The 22,467-nt window shown below is 38.8% G+C and overlaps 1 protein-coding gene across 1 annotated transcript; it reads right to left on the bottom strand.

Moving 5' to 3' along the window:
- Nucleotides 1-516: 516 nt before the first annotated feature.
- LOC122695568 (tripartite motif-containing protein 34-like) lies at nt 517-21,750 on the bottom strand. The gene is made up of 8 exons (XM_043905631.1): nt 21,575-21,750; nt 15,686-16,166; nt 15,024-15,119; nt 14,231-14,461; nt 4,365-4,387; nt 2,871-2,971; nt 2,566-2,592; nt 517-2,303 (listed from the first exon to the last, which is right to left on the bottom strand). Exons 2-8 carry the CDS (start codon nt 16,103-16,105, stop codon nt 1,714-1,716), a joined length of 1,488 nt encoding a protein of 495 aa, XP_043761566.1. The 5' UTR covers nt 16,106-16,166; nt 21,575-21,750; the 3' UTR covers nt 517-1,713.
- Between the last annotated feature and the right edge of the window lie 717 nt (nt 21,751-22,467).

A 22,467-nucleotide genomic window follows, 5' to 3' on the forward strand; every position in this document is an offset into this window, starting at 1 on the left:
TTCCCCTCTTATCTCACTAAAGGAAGATAACACCTTTTATCCTTCATTCCTGACAACTTAGTCTCACTGCAAAACTAAAGTTGACCAGGGCACACAAAACACCTACCTACACCATTGTTAAGAAATTCCACAATTATACTTCTGAGTCTTAATGTATCACAATGAATGATAGCTTTGTAAAGCTGGGTAAAGTGAAAGTGAAAGCTGCTCAGTTGTGTCCAACTCTGTGACCCCATGGACTATACAGTCCATGGAATCCTCTAGGCCAGAATACTTGGGTGGGTAGCCTTTCCCTTCTCCAGGGGATCTTCCCAACCCAGGGATGAAACCCAGGTCTCCTGCATTGCAGGCAGATTCTTTACCAGCTGAGCAACCAGGGAAGCAAAGCTGGGGAAGTAGAGCCCAAATTGAAATCCAATTTCAATGAAAAAGGATTAGTGCAGAACTTTTTAAAAAAATAAAATAAAGCAGCTACACAGAAACATTTTACAGTTAGGCAAAATTTAAAGAAAATGTCATTCTTTAATTAATTTATTGTATTTCTTAAAACTGGAAGAGTAATAATGTTGAAAATAAAGCAATATGTATTCTGAAAATGATTTATTTCAGTCACAGTGAGAGGGAATCAGAATGAATACATGACACATTGTACTACCACTTCTGTCCTAGGAGTTACAGAACTTATTACAAAGATTTTATGATTTCATATTCACAATAGTAATTATGTAAATTCTGTATAATCTTTTTATAAGTGAGGAACTGGATTCCAGATAATTTAGTTTACTTTATAGAGCCTGAATGTAGCAACACCAAAATCATAATAAAATTTTAACTGTGATCACACACACATATGTACATGATTTTCTATGACAGAAAAGCTGGAGTAGTCTTAACAGCAACAAAGAGGTACCTAGGATATGAAAATTTAGATATTAGTAGAAGGAACCCTTGTGTCCCTGAAGACACAAATCTGTTGAATGAGACACTGAGACAAAAGTTATATTTTTCATTAATTAATAGATAAAGTGTTTATTATTAAGTTGAGACACTTAGATGCTCTCTATGTGATAGCATTTATCTTCTGACAATGATCTTATGTAGGATGCAGCTTTTTAAATAAGATTACTTTAAGAAAATAAAGATAGATTTTAGGGATGTTATTCTAGGTTACACTGCTAATAATATGAAGAGCAAGGAGTTGAAGTCAGATACTCTGGACACAAAACTTACACTCTTACTACATATGATCTATGATATTGTCTAATTAATTTCTTGATGAATAAGAAACATGATAGTTAAACAGTGACACTGCTTAAGATGCATCTGTTTATAAATGACTCCTACAATAGGTCCTCAATAATATGCAACAGTTATTGAGTAGCTTTTCTTCATCATCTCAGTCAGTGGCAGAGGAAATGAGATTGTGAAAATTTGTCAAAAGTGCTGCCTTGATACTACTCGTTTTTATTGGGCATCAGTCATTTTCCCTTGGTGGATGAAAAATGGTAAATTCAGATTTTCTTCTACTGCAAACATGATATTGTGGAAAATATGACATAATGCAACCTGTAAACCCTATTGATGAACGAAGGACGTTTGAATGGAAAAAAGGGGAGGTAGTGAGGAAAAAAGGTAAGAATGGTGCAGATAAGCTCAGATGTGTTAGATGCACGCATAGTAAGAGGCACTATAGAGAGGTGGATGTGAGAAGGTTCAAGAGCTTGGTGAGCACAGATTCATGGGGACTTTACAGGTTAAAGGATTGAAATATGGAAATGTTTTTTGAGAAAAGGAACATGAAGAGAATTTATAGATGAGAAACCCATGGTTTGTGACATTGAGAAATAAGAGAGTGCCAGCACCATAGTCTAGGAAAACCCCAATCCGACGAGGAGGGACACTCAGGGAGAGGGTCAGGATCACGGGATCTGAGGAGGCAGACTCATCAAAAGCATTATATACAGAATCAGGGTTTAACCCTATGACCCAGTAGCCATTTTTAGGTTGGTATCTTGGGTAAACATTTTGATGATTTCCATCAGCTTTAAGTGGTAACTTTGTATTATATTCAGCATGTTTTTCACCATATACCCCCAGGATCCAGGCACATTTTTTTGACACGTCTACCTCCCAGTAATGTCTCCCTGATGTGATAACTGGGGACCCCAGGACACCATAGTCTTCATAAACTTCTTTCCAACATGGATTTTGTCCTTGGCCTTTGTACACATACGTCACTTGTCTTCGATCAGCAGAAATGGCAATATTTCGATTACCTGTTGTATGACTCAGGGTCACGTGAACTGTTGAAAAATTAGAGGGTTATGTGAGGGCCATGATGTAGTTTTATTTCAGACATTTTGAAAACTATATTTAGAATAACTTTAGTGGAAAGTTATTTATTCTAAATAAAGTTATTTAGAATAACTTTAGTGGAAAGACAATACATTTGTATGGATTGAGAGGGAAAACACGGGGCCTTAAAACATGAGGTCTACTAGACAATGAAAAATTCTAAAAGATAACAAGAAAGGGTGGTTTGATGACACTATGATGTCTCCTTACCCCAGTAGCGTTGCACATGTCTCAGCTCTGAAATATTAAAAATCCACAATATTAAGTATAAGCAAAAGATTCAGTCCTATAATCTATTTTCTTTCAAATTAGGGGAAGGGCTATGGTGAGGTAGTGAACTGGTAAAAGATAGGATAAAACCACATCTCTTGTCACTCACCATAAAATGACCACATCATAAGCACATAGTATCTGGGTTTTTCTGTCTTTATCCACACTGAGAAATGGGAGCCTCCTCTCCATTTTCCCTCCATCACAAAAAACCCAAAGACACCCACTTGGGTAGCACTCCTCACCATTAAACACTCGCAGTATGTCTCTCAGATCAGGAGCTCGAAACATACTTCTCTGTTCTTTGGGAACTGGTTTTGGCTTCTCCAGAGTCAAAGTCTTACTCCTAGGGATGACAAAAATTGATGTCCACATCTCTCACTATCTATCCCTCTAAAACCACAGACTTTCAAAACTTTCACCCCATTGATGCACTTGAACTGTCTTCCCTGCAGACCTTGGAGAGGTAGAGAGTGGATGCCTGACCTTGGAGACAGAAGAAATGTGCTCATGTCCATCTTGCCAGTTACCCTCTGTGTGACTTGGAATGGTCTTGACCTCTCAGAAGGACAGTCTCTTTCTTCTATAATGAAATCAACCTCTCCCTCTCTCTTTCCTAGAAATCATATGAAATTATGGGATTCCCAGGTGGCAATAGTGGCAAAGAACCCACCTGCCAATGCAGGAGACATAAGAGACATGGGTCTGATCTCTGAGTCAGGAAGACTCCCTGGAGTCTTGCTCTCTCATGGCATGCCCTCACATGGCAACCCATTCCAGTATTCTTGCCTGGAGAATTCCATGGACAGAGGAGCCTGGTGGGCTCATGGGGTCGCAAAGAATTGGACACGACTGAAGGGACTTAGCATGCACACACACAGGAAATTGTATGAAATAATGAATTTAACAATATAAATATTTGGTATCTCAAAAAAATCAGTTTGTGGAAAAGCCACTGCATAGATATGTATTCCCAAGAAAATGTCAGAAAGTTGAGGTAACAGGATCTGGATCCTGGGTGTTCTAGACAAATCAAGTATGAGAACACTGCCTAGAATCCCCAGATCTTCAAAGGCTGTTTCTTAATAAGGAGAATATGCTGAGATTTCAGGTTCTCCAGAGACAAATACCCTTGAAGAAAAAGCCATTATGAATACTAAACTAATAATGACCTGATTTTCATGTGTTTGTAAACAGCTTGAGGCTATTGTGTAGGTGTGCAAATTCAGACACAAAGATGCTGACTTTCAATTCTAGCTTAAGGCCCACATGTGCTTTTGGAAATCTAAACAGAAAGATGTACAAGGACCTGTTCTAAAATACCGAGGGAAGAAACTCAAATATAAACAAGTTGTTTCCAATTCTGGGTACTTGGCAGATAAAGAAGACTCAAACTTCCCATGATAAGCACAACTAAATATGGGAACCTGAGTTGCATAGTGACATAGTGTGAATGAAATATTTGTGGAGTCTGACAGTGCAACTCCTTGTCCTAATATTACTATTCACCCTAACTCTGGAACTTTCCACAAGCAAAATTCCCTACTGTAGAATCTGTTTCACTCTCGGTATTTATAGAACAATCTAGCCATGATTTGTGAATAGAAATTTAAGGTAAATCTACACCCCATTTTTTCAGCCCTGAACATTGTTTTATTCGAACTGGTCACCAGCTATCTCTAGCGTTTTTATTTTATTTTCACAGCATAAATGGACCATCTCTGGTCTGTCACACATACCTTTTCAAGATGTCATTTACATCCTATTGAGAAAAGAGAAAACATGAGTCAAGAAGCAATAGGTTCCCCCACTTACAAAGCTTAATCACAACCCCATCAACCCCTGATTTTGGGAATAGAAATGCTCTCAATGTGAGAGCCAAAAAGTAAAGACAAGAATGAGGCCCATAATTCCAGGATATTCATGCGATGTTGTCAAGTTTCCAAAAATGTAAAAAAGCTTCAACCCTTGTGGAAGTATGAGTCTTCTAGTATCCGGAGATGAGGCATATTTATGGAAAAAACCAGAGACCTGTAATTCTTGTTCCCCATGAGGTGATTTGAATAATTCATTGTTCTTTCATTTATTCAACTGGACTGTGAAGTGACACTATAGTACACCAAGCATTAAACCAAGCTTTGGAGAATCAGAAACAAAATCATAATCTTAATATTCCTCAAGCTATGTAAATGGCTTTTGTTGAGAGTACAAGCAAACATATATACCAATATAAGCTTTTCAGGAAAAACCTGAAAAATTTTACTCTTTTCTCATTTTATAATCTGTCTTTTAGTGATCTCTTCTATTCCCTAAAGTCAGCATCCGTATATGTGCAGTTGATTTCCAACTCTTTCTTTTTTACTCAACTTTGTCTCTTATATTAATTTATTCAGTAGTAAATAAGCCACAGGAATCAATAATGTAGGATGTCTAATATGTAACTTATTATTCACCAACTAAATTGTCTCCTCTCTTGCAGCCCATTTTCATAATGCTCCCAATATACACTTACCGTCCAAGTACTACTGCGTTTATCTGCACTTTAGTCTCTGCTGAGTCTGTTCAGTCCAGGCCCTTAACAGTTTTCAGCTATCTAATTGTCTTAATCATCACGTTTACTGTTTTATTTGTTTGAACAGGTATCTGTCACTTTATTTGATCTCTTTTACTAAAGATTTAATTCCATGTCACCAAATACTAGAATAGCTGAGTTTCAAAAAAAAAAACAAACTCTTTGTATTAGAGCTCTTTTGTGTATATGACAAAGAAATCAAATAAAACTAGAATAAGTAGAGAAAGAATAAGGAATTAGGGTGGCAGTTGCAACTTTAATCATAGTTTAATTCTGAAGCTCAAACATTATTCTCAGAATCTTGTCAGAATCTTTCTTTAATTCTATTTATTCAACCCCTAATGACTCCTTTTCCCAGCTTATGAAGAAAACATAAACCTCCTGATATAAACTCCAGAAGAAAAGAGAGTTTCTTCTCCCAGTTATAACAATGCTTGAATGCCTACAGGCATTCAGGCAACTGAATACAGGTAACTGCATAGGATTAGTTACCCACATTAAAGAGCAAATATTTTTGTGTTGTTGCTGGAAGGTAATGAAACAGTTTCTAGTTTTGCTGAAACTAGGTTAGTATCAGTCTGAAGTAGATTATATAAGGCAGGAAACATATATATTACACCAACCATTAGGACAAAAACTAAAAAAATACAATCAGACCTAAAATTTTATACTAGAAATATCTGTTTAACACAAAACAAACTAGCTAAAGAGAAAGAAAAGAATGAAACTTAAAATATCCACATAGTAATAGAAAGCAAATGGCATTTAAATATAAGCGTATTAGTAATTGCTTTAAATTTCATATATTAATGCAGCAATTGAAATCAGATTGTTGACCTGTATAAAAAGCAAAATTCACCTATTGCTACTTGCATGAGACATAGTCAAGGCACAGAAAGGGCAAATGTAAAAAGAAAAATATATACCATGCAAGCAGTAATTAAAAAAAAGGTCAAATATTTATGCTAATATTAAACAAAATATACTTTAAGATATATATTATGAAAAGACATGAGGGCAATTTTATAATTATAAAAGGTTCAGTTCATCAAAAATATACAACAATTATAAATGTGTATGTGCCTAACAGCAGAACTTCAAAATACTCAAAGCAAAAACAAAATTTTTGCTTTGAAAAAACAATTCAATAATTGTTTATTGAAAAACATACAATTCAATAATAACAGTTGCAGATGTTAATAACTCACTCTCACTAATGAGACAACAGCTTATATGGAAACATTCAAATTTACAGAAGACATGGACAATGCTACCAACCAACTAGACCTAACTGATGTCTATAGCCCATTTTACCCAATAAATAAGAAACACATAATCTTTTAAAATTCATAATAAAAATTTTTCTAGATATACAGTATTTTAGTCCATAAAAAGTAACAATAAGCATAAACATTTACAATAATAAAGATGTGTGTTCTTTGATTTTGACAAGATTAAATTTGAAATCCTCAGAAGTGAAACTCAGAAATCACCAAGCATTTTCTCATTTACAACACACTTTAAAATACCCTAGGTTTAACAAAGAATCAAAATTTTAAAAAGAAAATTTAAAAAAAAATGAAAAGGAAATTTGAGAACAAATCAAACTGAATGAAAACAAAAATAAAACAATCAAAATGTATGAAATACAATTAGTTAATTAAATGCACTTTGCCATTAAACACTGTATCAAAAAAGCTTGTCTCAAATCAGTGGTCTAAATTTTCACTTCAAGAAATTAAGAAAGGAATAGTAAATTAAATCAGCAGCTCCCCATGCACACATGTGCACAAATATATACACACATACAAATAAAGAAAACAATATATGGACCTAAGAAACTATTACTAGGGGATTGGTCTCAAGATGGTGGAGTAGAAGGATGTGTACTTACCCCATCCTTGAGAGACCACCAAAATCACAACTACTGAACAGCCATTGACAAAAAAATGCTGGAACCTGCCAAAAAAGATACTCTACATTCAAAGACAAAGGAGAAAACACAGTGAGATGGGAGGAGGAGTACTATTGCAATGAAATCAAATCTGATACACGACAGGTGGGCAAACCACAAACTGGAAAAAAAAAAATATATTACAGAAGTTATCCTACACAAGTGAAAATTCTGAACCCAAGTCAGGTTTCCCAGCCTTGGGGTCCAGCAATGGAGAAGTCACCAGAGAACCTGACTTTGAAAGCCAAAGGAACCTTATCACAGAAATTCCACAGGACTGAGGGAAACAAATTCCACTCTTGGAGTGTACGCACAAAGTCTTGTATGCACCAGGACTAAAGGAAGGAAAGCAGTGACCTGCCGGGAGTTGGCACATGAGATCCCACCCATGACAAGGCCATGAGGGAGAAAACCTGCCCTGACAGGCAAGGCGGATCAGGTTTTAGGGGTTTCGAAAAGGCCAGCTCACGAGATCCCACCCATGACAAGGTCATGAGGAGAAAACCTGACAGGCAAGGTGGATCAGGTTTTCAGGGATTTCGAATACCTGCCCCCTGCGCTCACCTTAAAGATGATATCTGTCTTTCTGATGCTTGCTTCAATAGACTACTCCCTAATTTTTGTGACACAGGCAGAAGGCCTTCCCTGATCTCTTTCCAAATAAGAATCAATTTAGAACTTTAATCAATAAGCTTCTCGGGTGGTGGTATTTTATGAGATTATCCAGGGTGAAAGGAGTGTTTTAATTTAAACTCCTTTGCTGGTATTTTAGTTTGTTGGGCAAATGTTTCTATGCCCTTGGTACTAATATGCATGACTGCTTATAATACCCTAATCATAAAACAGCATAAAGAACCTAATTATATAAAAGCCCTAATAGACATAGAGCCTTTTTGAGGGGTGAAGGAGTCCTATTAGAAAACATAAGAAAAATTATTCTAAAGGTGGTTATTGGGTTGATGTTTGCTTGCTGTGTTTTGCTTTTAATGTGCTAAGGTTGTGTTATGGAAACCATTGTCAATATAGTTAAAGATCTAAAAAAATAAGAGCTTAGCCCTAGTGTGGTAACAATGAGATGGTTGTTAATTGTCAGCCAGGAGTGCTAGGTAGAAGCTGCCTCACCAAAGTTGCAGAGTCATTGTGGGGTAAACTTCTTAGATAGGCCCAACTGACAACTTCTGCAGAAGGATTAATTTTTGTGTTAACAAGGTTATACTTCTACTCTATGAGACTGCTACCTTTTAGTTAAGGTCACCACAGAAACAGGAAATAGGTTTACATTCACTTGACTTGCATAAAATGTTAATAGGCCCCTAGGCCAGAAGATAATGTACAAGACCCTCATAAGCAAAGAAGTATGCAGAAAACACCCTGGTTTCATGAAGACCAAGCTGATGTAATGTTAAACTATCTTCCCCTTAGAAATGTACTAACAGGGTATAAAAGCTATAGTAAAAAATAAAGCATTGCCAGACCCTGCCAGATCCTGCCAAACCCTGCCAGACCCTGCCAGACTCTGCTACAAACACCCCTGTCTGGTCACTCTCTCTCTCTTTCTCTCTCTCTCCCTCTCAGACTTGGCCCTATCAAGGCTGGTCTCACGTGTCTTCTCTCTCTCTCGCCGACGCCATTCATCCTGAGGGTACCCCCTGGATCCTGCCAAGGCTAGACCCCAGCAGTGACCCCATAAGAGATTAGGTGAGATCTACTTGCTAGGCCTCCTGCAGAAGCATGGGATGGCTTTTCATTGTGGCAAAGACACCGGCACTCATTGGAGTGAGCTCTCCTGGGGCCACCATTATCCCTGGCCCTGTCCACAAGAGGGATAAGACTCAGTTCCACCCACCACCAGTCTCTCCTATAAGGAAGCTTGCACAAAGCACTTAGATAACTTCATCCACCAGAAGACAGACAGCAAAAGCAAGAACTGCAATCCATCAGCTTATAGAATGGAAACAACAATCAGAGAAAGTTAGAAAAATAAATAAATAAATAAATAAAACAGAAGAATATGGCCCAGATGAAGGAACAAGATAAAACCCCAGAAAAGAGCTAAGTGACATGGAGATAGGCAAGCTCCAGAAAAAGAATTCGGAATAATGATAGCGAGGATGATCCAGGATCTTGGAAAAAGAATGGAGGCAAGGATCAAGAAGATGCAAGAAATGTTCAGCAAAGACCTAGAAGAACTAAAAAACAAACAAGGGTGAACAATACACTATCTGAAATGAAAGCTATAATAGAAGGAATCAATAGCAGAATAGCTGAGGCAGAAGAATGAGTAAGCAACCTGGAAGACAGGGTGGTGGAAATCACTGCTGCAGAACAGGATAAAGAAAAACAGCAACAACAAAAAACAATGAGTGTCTAAGAAACCTTTGGGACAACATTAAATGCACAAATGTTTGCATTTTAAGGGTCCCAGACAGAGAAGAGAGAAAGAAAGGATTTGAGAAAATATTTGAAGAGATAATTGCTGAAAAGTTCCCTAATATGGGAAAGGAAACTGTCACTGAAGTCCAGGAAGCAAAGAGAGTTCCAGGCAGGATAAACACAAGGAGGAATATGCTGAGGCACATAGTAATCAAAGTAACAAAAATTAAGAGCAAGAAAAAATATTAAAAGCAACAATAGAAAAATGACAAATAACATATGAGGTGATTCCCATAATGCTATCAGCTGATTTTTCAACAGAAACTCTGCAAGCTAGTAGGAAATAGCACAATATATTTAAAGGACTTACAACCAAAAACACTCTACCCAGCATATACTCTTGCCAGAAATATAAAGAGCTTCACAGAAAAGCAGAAGCTAAGAGCATCACCATACCAGCTTTCAAACAAATGCTAAAGGAACTTGTCTCAGCAGGAAAGAGACCAGCAATCTGAAAAGTCTTGTAAATATATATACTGCTGTATGAAAACGTCTCAAGAACAGCAAACACCAAAAACTATAATAGATACATACACGAAAAAGAAAAAGCAAGCCAAACACAACGCTAAAGTGTTCATCAAGCCACAGGAGAAGTGAATAAGAGAGGAAGGGAAGAAAAAAGACCTAAAAGAACAAAACCAATTAAGAAAATGGCAATAGGAACTTGCATATCAATAATTACCTTAAATGTAAACAGATTAGACTCTCCAACCAAAAGGCATAACCTGGCTGAATGTATATAAAACAAGACCCATATATATGCTGTCTACAAGAAACTCACTTTAGATCTAGGGATACATACAGACTGAAAGTGAGGGGATGGAAAAAGATTGTTGTTGATATTCAGTTGCTAAATGATGTACAACTTTTTGGGACCCCATGGACTGCAGTGTGCCAAGCTCCTCTGTCCTCCACAATTTCCCAGAGTTTGCTCAAATTCATGTCCACCAAGTCAGTGATGTTACCTAACCATCTCATCCTCTGCGACTCCCCTTCTCACTTTGCCTTCAATCTTTCCCAGCATCAGGGTCTTTCCCACTGAGTTGGCTCTTTGCATCAGGTGGCCAAAATACTGGGGCTTCAGCTTCAGCATCAGCCCTTCCAATGAATATTCCAGGCTGATTTCCTATATGACTGACTGGTTTGATCTCCTTGCAGTCCAAGGGACTCTCAAGAGTCTTCTCCAGCACCACAATTCAAAAGCATCAATTCCTCAGCACTCAGTCTTCTTTATGGTCAATCTCTCACTCTGTACATGACTACTGGAAAAACCATACCTTTGACCCTATGGACCTTTATTGGCAAAGTGATGTCTCTGTTTTTTAATACACTGCCTAAGTTTGTCATAGCTTTCCTTCCAAGGAAGAAGTGTCTTTTAATTTCATGACTTCAGTCACAATGATTTTGGAGCCCATTAAAATGAAATCTGTTACTGCTTCTGTTTTTTCCCCTTTTATTTGCCAGGAAGTGATGATGAGCTGGATGTGATGATCTTAGTTTTTTCAGTGTTGAGTTTCAAGCCAACTTTTTCACTCTACTCTTTCACCTTCATCAAGAGGATCTTTAGTTCCTCTTCACTTTCTGCTTTAGAGTGGTATCATCTGCATATCTGAGGTTGTTGATATTTCTCTCAGCAATCTTGATTCTAGCTTGTGAGTGATACAGCCCATCATTTTGCATGATGTACTCTGCTTGTAAGTTGAATAAGCAGGGTGACAATATACAGCCTTGATGTACTCCGTTCCCATTTTTGAACCAGTCTGTTTTTACATGCCTAGTACTAACTATAACTTCTTGACTTGCATACAGGTTTCTTAGGAGGCAGGTAAGGTAGTCTGGTATTCCATATCATTAAGATTTTTTCAAAGTTTGTTGTGATCCACAGAGCCAAAGGCTTTAGCACAGTCAATGAAGCAGAAGTAAATGTTTTTCTGGAATTCTATCTTTTTCTCTATAATCCAATGAATGTTGGCAATTTGATTTCTGGTTCCTCTGCCTTTTCTAAACCCAGCTACTACATCTGGAACCTCTCAGTTTGTGGAAAAATGTATTCCATGGAAATGGAAATTGAAAAGAAAAAGTTGTCGTAGTAATACTCATGTTAGACAAATAGATGTTAAAATAAATATTGTTATAAGAGATAAAGGAAGACACTACATAATGATCAAGGGATCAATTCAAGAAGTTGATATTACAATTTTAAAAATACATTCACCCAACATAGGAACACCTCAATATATAAGGCAAATACTAATAGCCAACAAGGGAGAAACTGACAGTTATCACAATAATAGCAGGGGACTTTAACACCCCTCTTTCATCAATGGACAGATCATTCAGGCAGGAAATCAACAAGGAAACACAGGTTTTAAATCACACATTAGGCCAATGGACTTAATTGATATTTATAGAGCATTCCATCTAAACAGCAAAATACACATTCTTCTCAAGTGCACATGAAACTTTCTTCAGGATTGATCACATATTGTGCCACAAAGTGAGCCGCAATAAATTCAAGAAAATTGAAATCATATCAAGCATCTTTTCCAACCACAATGCTATGAGACTAGAAATAAACTATAAGGGAAAAAAACCGCAAAAAACAAAAATATGTGGAGGTTAAGCAATATGCTACTAAACAACCAATGGGACCACTGAAGAAATCAAAGAGGAAATAAAAAAGTACCCAGAGACTAATGAAAATAAAAGCACAATAATGATCCAAAACCTACAGGATTCAGCAAAAGAAGTTCTAAGAAAGAAGTTTATAGCAATGCAATCGTACATCAGGAAACAAGAAAATTCTCAAATGTACAACCTAGCTTTATGCTTAAAGGAACAACAAAACCTAAAGTTAGTAGAAAGAAAGAAATCGTAAAGGTCAGAGCAGAGATAAATGAAGTCGAGGCAAAGAAAACAATAGCAAAGATCAATAAAACTAAAAGCTGGTTCTTTGAAAAGATAAATAAAATTGATAAACCTTTAGCCAGACTAATACCACAGAAATACAAAGAATCATAAGAGGTTACTACAGGGAGCTATATGCCAATAAAATGGACCACCTCAAAGAAATGGACGAATTCTTAGAAAGGTATCTCACAAGACTTAACCAGAAAGAAATAGAAAAGATGAGCAGACCGGTCACAAGTATTGAAACTGTGACTGAAAAAAATCCAAAGCGTGAAAGTCCAGGACCAGGTGTGCTCACATGTGAATTCTATCATGGGGAAAAGCTATCAACAATTCTTCTGAAGCTGTTCCAAAAAATTGCAGAGGAAGGGAAACCACCAAACTGGGGAAACTGGACAACTACATGTAAAAATGAAATTAAAACACTTCTTAATGCCACACACAAAAATAAACTCGAAATGTATTAAGGATGTACATATGAGATGAAACACTATAAAACACTTAGAGGAAAACATCGGCAGAACACTCTCTGGCAAAAATCACAGCAATATGTTTTTTGGATCTATCTCCCAGAGTACTGGAAATAAAAACAAAAATAAATAAATGGAACATAATCAAATTCAAAACTTTTAAATAAAATGAAAAACAAGCCACAGATTAGAAGAAAATATTTGTAAATGATGTGAATTATAAGGGATTTGGCTCCAAATTTACAAAGAGTTCATGTAGCTTAATATCATGTGACCCCATGGACTATAGCCTACCACGCTCCTCCATCCATGGGATTTTCCAGGCAAGAGTACTGGAGTGGGTTGCCATTTTCTTCTCCAGAGGATCTTCCCAACCCAGGGATCAAAGCCAAGTCTCCCGCATTGTAGGCAGACGCTTTACCGTCTGAGCCACCAGGGAAGTTTATATCATCAAGACAAATAACCAAATCAAAAAACAGGCAGAAGACCTAAATAGACATTTCTCCAAAGAAGACATATAGATAGCCAAGAGGTATTCGAAAAGATGTTCAACATCACTAATTATTAGAGAAATGCAAATCAAAATTGTTAGAGAAACACAAATCACCTCACACCAGTTAGAAAGGCCAGTATCTAAAAACCCACAAACAATAAATGTTGGAGACTGAGTGGAGAGAAGGGAACCCTTCTACACAGTTGATGGGAATGTAAATGAGTGAGGCCAATAGAGATTCCTTAAGAAACTGAAAATAGAGCTACCATGTGATCCTGCAAGGCCACTCCTAGGGATATGTCTGGAGAAAAACATGATCTGAAAGGATACATACCCCAGTGTTCTTTGCAGTGCTATTTACAATAGTCAAGACATGGAAACAACTTAAATGTCCATCAATCGAGGAATGAATAAAGAACAGGTGATACATATGTACAATGGAATATTAGCCATTAAAAAGAACGAAACAATGCCATTTGCAGCAACATGGATGGAACTAGAGATTGTCATACTGAATGAAGTCAGACATACAATATAGTGTATATTATAGCCTATCATTTACATGCAGAATCTCTTCAAAATGATACAAATGAACTTATTTACAAAACAGAAGCAGACTCATTACAGACTTAGAGAACAAACTTATGGTTACAAGGAGTGAAGGGTGCGGGGGCAGTGACAGCACCAGAAAGAGCCCAGCAACTTGAAGTGATGGAAACCTTGCCTTCATTTTCCTCATGTCTCAGATGCTAGGGCTTCTTCCCAAGTCTTACCTGCAGCATTTGCACTGTTGACCCCTGCAAACGGTGCTCTATATCTGAGATGAGACTTCTCACCAACTGGCTCTGCTGGACCAGCTCATTCTCAGAGTTTGCCATGGTACACAGAATAGCTGTCTGCTCAGCCTTCAGCTTCTGTAGTTCCTTCCTCTCCTCACTGTCCAGGATTGCTCTCAGTTTTTTAAACTCTGCCTCGACATTTTGTCTCTCATGTTGTGTTTGATTCTTCAGTAATGAGAGAGAGAGGAAGAAAACAATTTTTGGAGAAGCTGACTTTGCTATTTTCTTTTTTTTCCTCTCTATCACATTTCAAAATAATGCCTCCAAGTCTGCATTGTTGAGGACAACCAAGAGCCAAAAGGATTCCATGGGTGTGGCTCAGCCTTCACACATTTATTCAGAATTCTCTTGCCTCCCTGCATTGCTTCTGACCCCCACCAACCAACCTCTGTCAAAAAGGTGAACATTGAGGACAGAGCCATGAGCCATTGTCAGATGTCTTTGTCAGAAGAGTCAAAGGCTAATGAATATGTCAAGAATGGAACACGAAATTCCCTAGTCATCCCCACTAGAGAATCCCTCTAAAAGAATACCTCCCTTCCAATATCTGTATTCATTTGCTCTATGTTCACTTTTCAGCACCCACCCTTATCAGGGAAATGGTGAAGAAAAGGACTAGTCAAATGACTTAACTGTCTGGGAACAGATAGGAAGGTAGCTCCTTGTGATCAACCTAAGGTCCTGCCCAGATATCTGTCTAACTACTTCAGGAAGTGTCTCCTCCTACCTTCCAGGCAGCAATCTCTTCTCTGAAGTCAGATTCCAATGCCTTAGCTTCCTGCTGCTCCTGCTTCAGCCTCTTCAGAGCTGCCTGGAGTTTCTTCTGTTGAGAAAAGAATCACATCAGAGTCAAGCTATGGACTTTCTCAGCATCACTATAGAGGATAAATGGAGGAGAAATGAGCCTGATTTCCATAGAGAATATGCTTCACAGAAACTGAGAACAGCAATTAGACTCTATGACTTGGAAGAAGACCTGAGGTGGGGAATGTGTTCTATAAGACTGAAGAGATGGAAGTCACCACCCTCTCACCTAGAGAAGACTGGTTGTTTAAGAAGAAACCTGATCCTGCAACAAGGAAATAGCTTACATTTCAATCTACCTGGTGTCTTGGTTACTTCTCCTGTTCAAAGAGGTAAGGAAAGCTTCTCTTGGGCACCAATCTCCACGTATTAGCACAAGGCTAAGGGTCTGTGTATAGGGTTATTACTTTATAATTGTCAAAATGCACATTTATGTCCTTCAGACATCAGAAGGTGAGCATAGGAAGAAAAAAAATCACAGACCCCAGGTTCATGGTGAATAGGTAATTAAAGTCCAATGTAAAGCAGACATTTCTTATCAACTACAATTTTCTGCCCTGTTTTCTCTCCATTGTGGTCTCTTACCTGGTAATCCTGGGCAACCTCCTCTATGAGAAATGTAGAGTGACCACGGTGCTTCTGGGACCGCTCACAAAGCCAGCAAATGACCTTCCCATCCTCCTCACAGAAGAGCAGGAGTTTCTCTCCATGGTGCACACAGAGATGTTTCTCTTGATCCTCCAGGCTCAGTTTGACCTCCCTGACCCTCTGCACTATGTTGGCCAGGTGCCAATTAGGCCGCAGTTTCCCAGATTCATAACTGATTCTGCACACAGGGCACTTTCTCTCCTCCTCTTGGCCAGCCACGGACTCCTTGCTGTTTGCAGTGAGGCAGATTTGGCAGAAACTGTGGCCACAGTCAAGGGTCAGGGGTTCTGTTAGAAGCTCCAGGCAAATGGGGCAGGTCACCTCCTCCTGTAGATTCACCAATTTTTCTGAAGCCATAGCACCTGCTCACCTTCTCCTACCTGTCCTGACTTCTGTGGGTTCTCTTGCTCACAGATTGCTACAGGATTGGGAAGGATAAAAGGGAACAGAGTAAGAAAGGTAGAAAAACATGGTACTAATTGCTTATAAATCAAGTACAGGCCAAGATAAAATTATTGAAGGACAGAAAAGAAAACAGAGAAACAAGGAAAGGAACTTGGTTACCAAGTCAAAAGGACATTTCATAATTTAACGCTTTACTATCAACTCAGTAAATTTAATGATTCTTATTATTTAATGTTACTTAACAAATTATATGACCTGAAGCTTTTTTTACTAAGATACTTGTATGACCCACCATCCATCCTGGTTTTTATTTTCCATGCCCAAGAAGCATCTTCAGTATCAAAAGGCTGAAATCACTTAATGTCTTTGGGATTTTATATCCACTCTTCTCTAAGTATGAAATACTTCCCCTGATATCGATATGACTCTCTCTAATGCTTTGGTAAACCCTTTCCTGATGTTCTCTCATCACAAAGAACTGCTCTAACTAAAGTATTTATGTGTAACCACTGCCATTAACTGTTGGACATTTGCAATGACCTCCCATATTATCATGACATAGTATATTACAATGTGTTTATACATATGATAAGAGCAAATCCTTCATCAGATGAGTAAATAGAGCCAGTGACTTACAAAGATCATGCATCTTTAATACACTGAATGGGTTGAACCTAATATATTGACAGCACCCCTTCAGAGGCCTGTCTCCTACCCCACTGAGTTAATCTGAGACAAACAGAAGTTACTTCATGGACCCAATTAATATTCAGAGCAATGTGAGGGGGTGTGTGGAAATGAAGAAATTCAAACCAGCTGGATAGTTCTACAAAGTCTTGAGTGTGTACATATTGATTTCTCTTTGGCCCAGACATATTCCTATTGATAGGAGTCTAAAAGAAGTATCTGTATGATGGTGAGGAGGGAGTTAGTATAAATAGACTCATAAGTCAGATATATAAAAACATATAAACATAGATGAAATGAATGTCAGCCTTGAGAAGAAAAATCTCAAAATATTATTGTTAATGAAGAATTATGTGCTGGCAACTGGATTAATATCCATACACAGTAAGATGAGTTCAAAAAGGTGATTTAGACCACTGTAAACTTGATATTCACCTGGAAAGTAGTAGTAAATAAAAATTCAGTCTTATAGATACAGAAGATCGGATATAAAGATACCACTACAGAGACATATATGTTTATCAGAGATCAAATATAGGGATGAAAAAAAGGGTTATCCAAGAATTCCAACTTGAAAGCACAAGGGCTAAACTCAAAGAAGATGAAGGAAACATGGAAGGAAAGAGAGTATAAGCATTTTAGGTGTAGGAAACGACCTGTTCCTTGAAGACACAGCCTCTTATATAGGTTTCAAAAGGCCAGTTTGACAGGAGCGCAGAGAAGTGCCAGGCCCCTGGTATCACAAGAGGCTGCAGTGACATTAATCATGACACTTCCTAGCATCTGTAACATTTGCAGACCCACCTCCAAGAGTCAGGAGAAGTTATCAATGTTTTCCTGTCAGAGAAGATTAGGGGCATGACCAGGTGGGCCCTTGGGCTGTGAGGACTTGGATGGACCCAGGGCAGAATGGGGAAGATCAGGTAAGATGCAGCTGCTTAGGCGAGAGATGATGATAGTTTGAGAACAGTGTGATGAGGGGAATGCAGGGCAGCATGTGAGAGTGAGCGATAAAGAGGCAGGATGCTGTTTTAGATTAGATATGTAGTAACATGGTTAACATCAGGGCTGGGCTCTTTCTTGCTATAAAGATAATACTGGCTACAATTCTCCTAAGTCTCTGTGAGAGAGAGAGAGAGAGAGTGTGTGTGTGTGTGTGTGTGTGTGTGTGTGTGTTGTTTTCTGGGAAACCTATTGGATTACAACTGAGTAGAAGTTCTGCAGCCTTTCAAGAACACATTATGGATAACACAATTAGTCTGATATAAACTGCATTTGGGACTAGGAAGGCATTATATAGTTCTTAAACAAACACAGTTGGTTAGAATATACCTCATTTTTCACAAGGAGATTGTGACTCTCATCATCAAATATGTCTCTTTTAGTTACCTGAAAACTGGTGCTCGTGGTCTTTTTACAAGGTAATCAATTCACTGGGCTTATTTCACCTGTGGTGGGTTCACACACATCCATCTATGTGGTTCCTTACAAAGTTGAGATGATGGGGATACTGCACCTCCCGTAATGATCATCTCTGAGAGCTCACCTGAGGCGCTTAGGCCCAGTGTTGTGTCTCCTGTCCTGATACCTCCAGCTAAGCTTAGCGCCCCTGGTGGTGAGAGTGTTAATAGCCTTGATAGGGAGGCCAGAGGTCCTCAAGCAGCAGGAGGAAATAAAACTTCAATGGCAGGCTTTGTTGTTGTTGTTGTTGTTGTTGTTTTTCTTTTCTCTTCTAATCCTGTGCTGTCATGGTGATACCTGGTTCCCTCTGAACTTAACCTTATCTCAAACCTTGAGCTAACCAATGCATTTTTCTCATGTAAATGTCTTTCTTAAGCTATGTTAATAATCTATGTTCATTGGAAAAGACCCTGATGCTGGGAAAGATTGAAGGCGGGAGAAGAAGGGGATGAAATGGTTGGATGGCATCACCAACTCAATGGACATGAGTTTGAGCAAGCTCTGGGAGTTGGTGATGGACAGGGAAGCCTGGCGTGCTGCAGTCCATGGGGTTGCAAAGAGTCAGACACGACTGAGCAACTGAACTGAACTGACTGAATGAACTATGCATTTGCTTGGAAATCTGCCTTTCTTCAAGATTCATGTCATTAGTTTTATGGCCAAGGATGACTCACCTTGTGTCAATGCTAGCTCACAATGCAAGTTGTGGGTGAGAGCTCTGGTGAAACTCTCTCAGTTTTGAGGCATTTCCTTTCTCTAATTATCAGCTTCTAATAGTTATATAACTCCCTCTAAGACTAGCAAGGGGGCATTCTTTCTGTCCCCTTCTGATGTCTATGTCAGAAGCTTTCTCTCTTTCATATTTCAATAAAACTTTATTATACACAAAGCTCTGAGCAATCAAGCCACATCACTGGCCCCGGACTGAATTTCTCTCCTTCGGAGTCCAAGAATCCTGCTTCGTTCTCGGCTCATAACAGCAAACTTTCAGTGGCTTATGTTTTGTGAGATTGTGTAGGTGGGATTTGTGATCCACACTGGAAACCACTGCTGGTGGTCAGTCAGAGGGGGCATCACAAAGTGGTAACACAGTGATGCTCACTCTTCAACCTAGAATCACTATGGCCCTCTGGCCATGGTCTAGTCTCAGAAGTTTTGTCGGGACTTCAAGTAAATGGGGCTATGAAACAATAGATGAGGAAAGGGAACATCTCAGATGATATTCCATATCTTGATAGTTGCCAAAGTTTGATGGTAAAAGAAAGAGCTCCAGTATGAAACAGCTAATAAGTTTCCCTTTGCTCTGCCCAAGGAATGTAGAACTCATAAAAGCTAGAGATAAATTGAGACCTATTGAAATTCCATTTGTGCCATGTTCATCCTACATGAAGGAAACCAAATAAAGAATGAGGCTGAAAGTGAAGCAGAAATGCTATCCAGTTAAAGATATAGATACCCAAATAGCTCAGAAGCTATATACAGTTTGCCCATGGCTACAGACTATGATCCAATCAGGCTCTGATAAAGAACAAGGTCAGAGGTGGACATTATATCAATTGATGACTCAAGCTGGGTTCCAAATGGTAATGGAGCCTCCAACTATTTCTCTTCTATTCAAGATCCAACCAATTTTGAGATGCACCAAGAGCGTGTAGAGACAGGAGATACAGAGCAAACATTCAGCCATGAGACTGCAGAATCTATATTCCCTTCAGGGTTCCAAAGAGCTAATACATCAAAGTTGATGCAGCACAACTGACATGGAAGGAACTAGTCTCTATCCATGAAGGCTGAACCCACCCCCTGACTTCTCCCTAAGCAGTGACCCCAGGGCTCCAATGCATTCAGAGAGACAGATGTAGGAACATGATGGCATTTGCCTGATAAAACTTTAGGCCACTTGACAGCCATGGTGTCAGGTGACTGAATCTTACATGTTGCTTTTCTCACATCTGAGCACAGAGTTAAAATACCTCAGAAGAAACAGCTATGGATAAGCAAAAAGGACATAAAAAGAAAATAATTATGCAAAGGTTCTATAAGTAAATTTATATATAGAGCTTTCTTCTTTTGTGATTCCAGTAAAACTGTTTCTCTAAGTGGGATAAAGCCACAAATTATGGATGTTATATGGAAAGGGGTCACTTTTCCTAAGTAGACTTGGCAAATGAAATTTTGCTTTGTTTTATTTCCCAGGCAGTCATCTATTATTATACAACATAAGCTCATTGTGATACTAGCAAAATAAAACCTGAAACAGTAAACTAAAAAATCAATTCTAAAATTCTGTAGTTTTTGGCCTGACAGAGGTGAACTGTGTTAGCTCAGAAGACAAGAGTTTAGCACTGACTATAGCTGAGAGAGCGACAAGTAATATGTAGTAGAGATGATAATTCCCAAAGTCAATGTGGGAGAAATAAGATTTGGTCATAAGCTGAGAAGTCATGGTGAGATGAGACTTGACTTGTGTTCCATGCCTGGGAAATGGGGATTAAGATGGAACTTCTATAAGAAGGAGGAGGGAAGGAACGACAGAGACTTCTCTAACTTATTTTCCTCATGGTCTTATGATACTTCTCAGACATCTTTTTAATATCATTAACACCAACCAAGTGCATTAATCAACTTTTTAATATTAAAAGTTAGATGTCATTGTCACTAAAAGTTGGATATTTCCTGATGCCACTTCTGGAAATTATTGCCACGTGCTCCTCTTGCCACTGGTCTCTCAGCTGAGCTAGTTATGGGTGGCAGATCCTCCTCAAGGAGGAGGAGGAGCAGGTTAGTGATGTAAGGAACTGCAGCAGTTCCCTGTGTTTGGATGAATGAATACATAACAGACTGCAGGGCCAACCAGCTGGCACACCGTCAGACTCCTGAGCACAGGCTGACCAAAGTGATGAAGAAATTTTCTACACAGCCATGCAGAAATATTGCATTTTTACAGTTAGAAATTAAAACATCAGAACTGGAAAACCACCTTGGCCTTTGACCTGTTTTTGAGGGAAGGTCTTTCTACCTCTGAAAAATCAAAGACTCTGGCTGTTCTCTGCATGTGCGATTCAAACTTACAAAATAGGAAGGTGATATGGGTAGATTCAGGCTAGAGAAATACAGTCCCTTCGAGGAACAAACAAAGCCTTTTTCTTCTTCCAACATCCCTATTGTAAGGCCTCCCACAGACTGATCTTCAGTGAGCACTGTAACTAGGAAGCCTGCAGGCTGGGTCATTTCCTCTTTTAGAATAGCTTCCAGACAACAAGTGAAACTCACCCAAGCAGGTTTCGTTTTTTCTTCTGTGTGCCTCTCAAACTCTTCCCTCCACAAACCACTCAGCAACCCTCACATCCTAATGCAGAAGTTGTGATTCCTTGGAAAGAAGTGAAGACTGGCAATGGGCAGATGTGTTCAGGATTCACTCATCACACAAGCGCCTGACCTCCACTAAGATCTCTAATAGATGATAAGTGAAAATGAAAGCTAAATTCTAGAGGGTGGAGCATGGGCGAGAAAGGAGGAGAGAAACTATAGACCAGTAAGAGGCGTCCACCTAGGACACTGTGAGGAAACAAGGCTTTTATTCCTGAGCCTGGTGGGTCAGTGAGTACATTTTATTCTTTTCTCAGCTCCTCCTAGAAGCTGTTCTCAAGTCTCTTCATTTTTTTTCTTTTTTTAATTTTTTTTTTTCTTTATTAGTTGGAGGCTAATTACTTCACAACATTTCAGTGGGTTTTGTCATACATTGACATGAATCAGCCATGGAGTTACATGTATTCCCCATCCCGATCCCAATGCAATTTCAGACACTCACCATGTCTTGTTCCATATTAAGGAGCTGTCAGGAGGAGGAAGTACCCCCTTTTCCCCAGTGAAGACCCACACTGAGGGCTCCCTTGAGGCAATAACACTAGCACGCTCTCCCCTGACCTGTGTCCACCAGCTGAAATAAGTGAATGTGGACAGTCTGTCTTATTAGGTCATGTTGGAAGAAATGGCTCAACAATCTGAAATCACTCAGGTGGTGAGTCAGAGGGGCGATCAGAGAGCAGTAGTTCATTGACACTGACATTCAGAAGCTGGATGCTATATGGCCAAAATGACACTTTTCCTAAATAGGTTGAAAAAGAGGGCACTATAGGAGGGTTATTTGTTGGGCAATGTCATCT

This window comes from Cervus elaphus, chromosome 1, assembly GCF_910594005.1.
Source record: "Cervus elaphus chromosome 1, mCerEla1.1, whole genome shotgun sequence".
Classification (NCBI taxonomy): domain Eukaryota; kingdom Metazoa; phylum Chordata; class Mammalia; order Artiodactyla; family Cervidae; genus Cervus; species Cervus elaphus.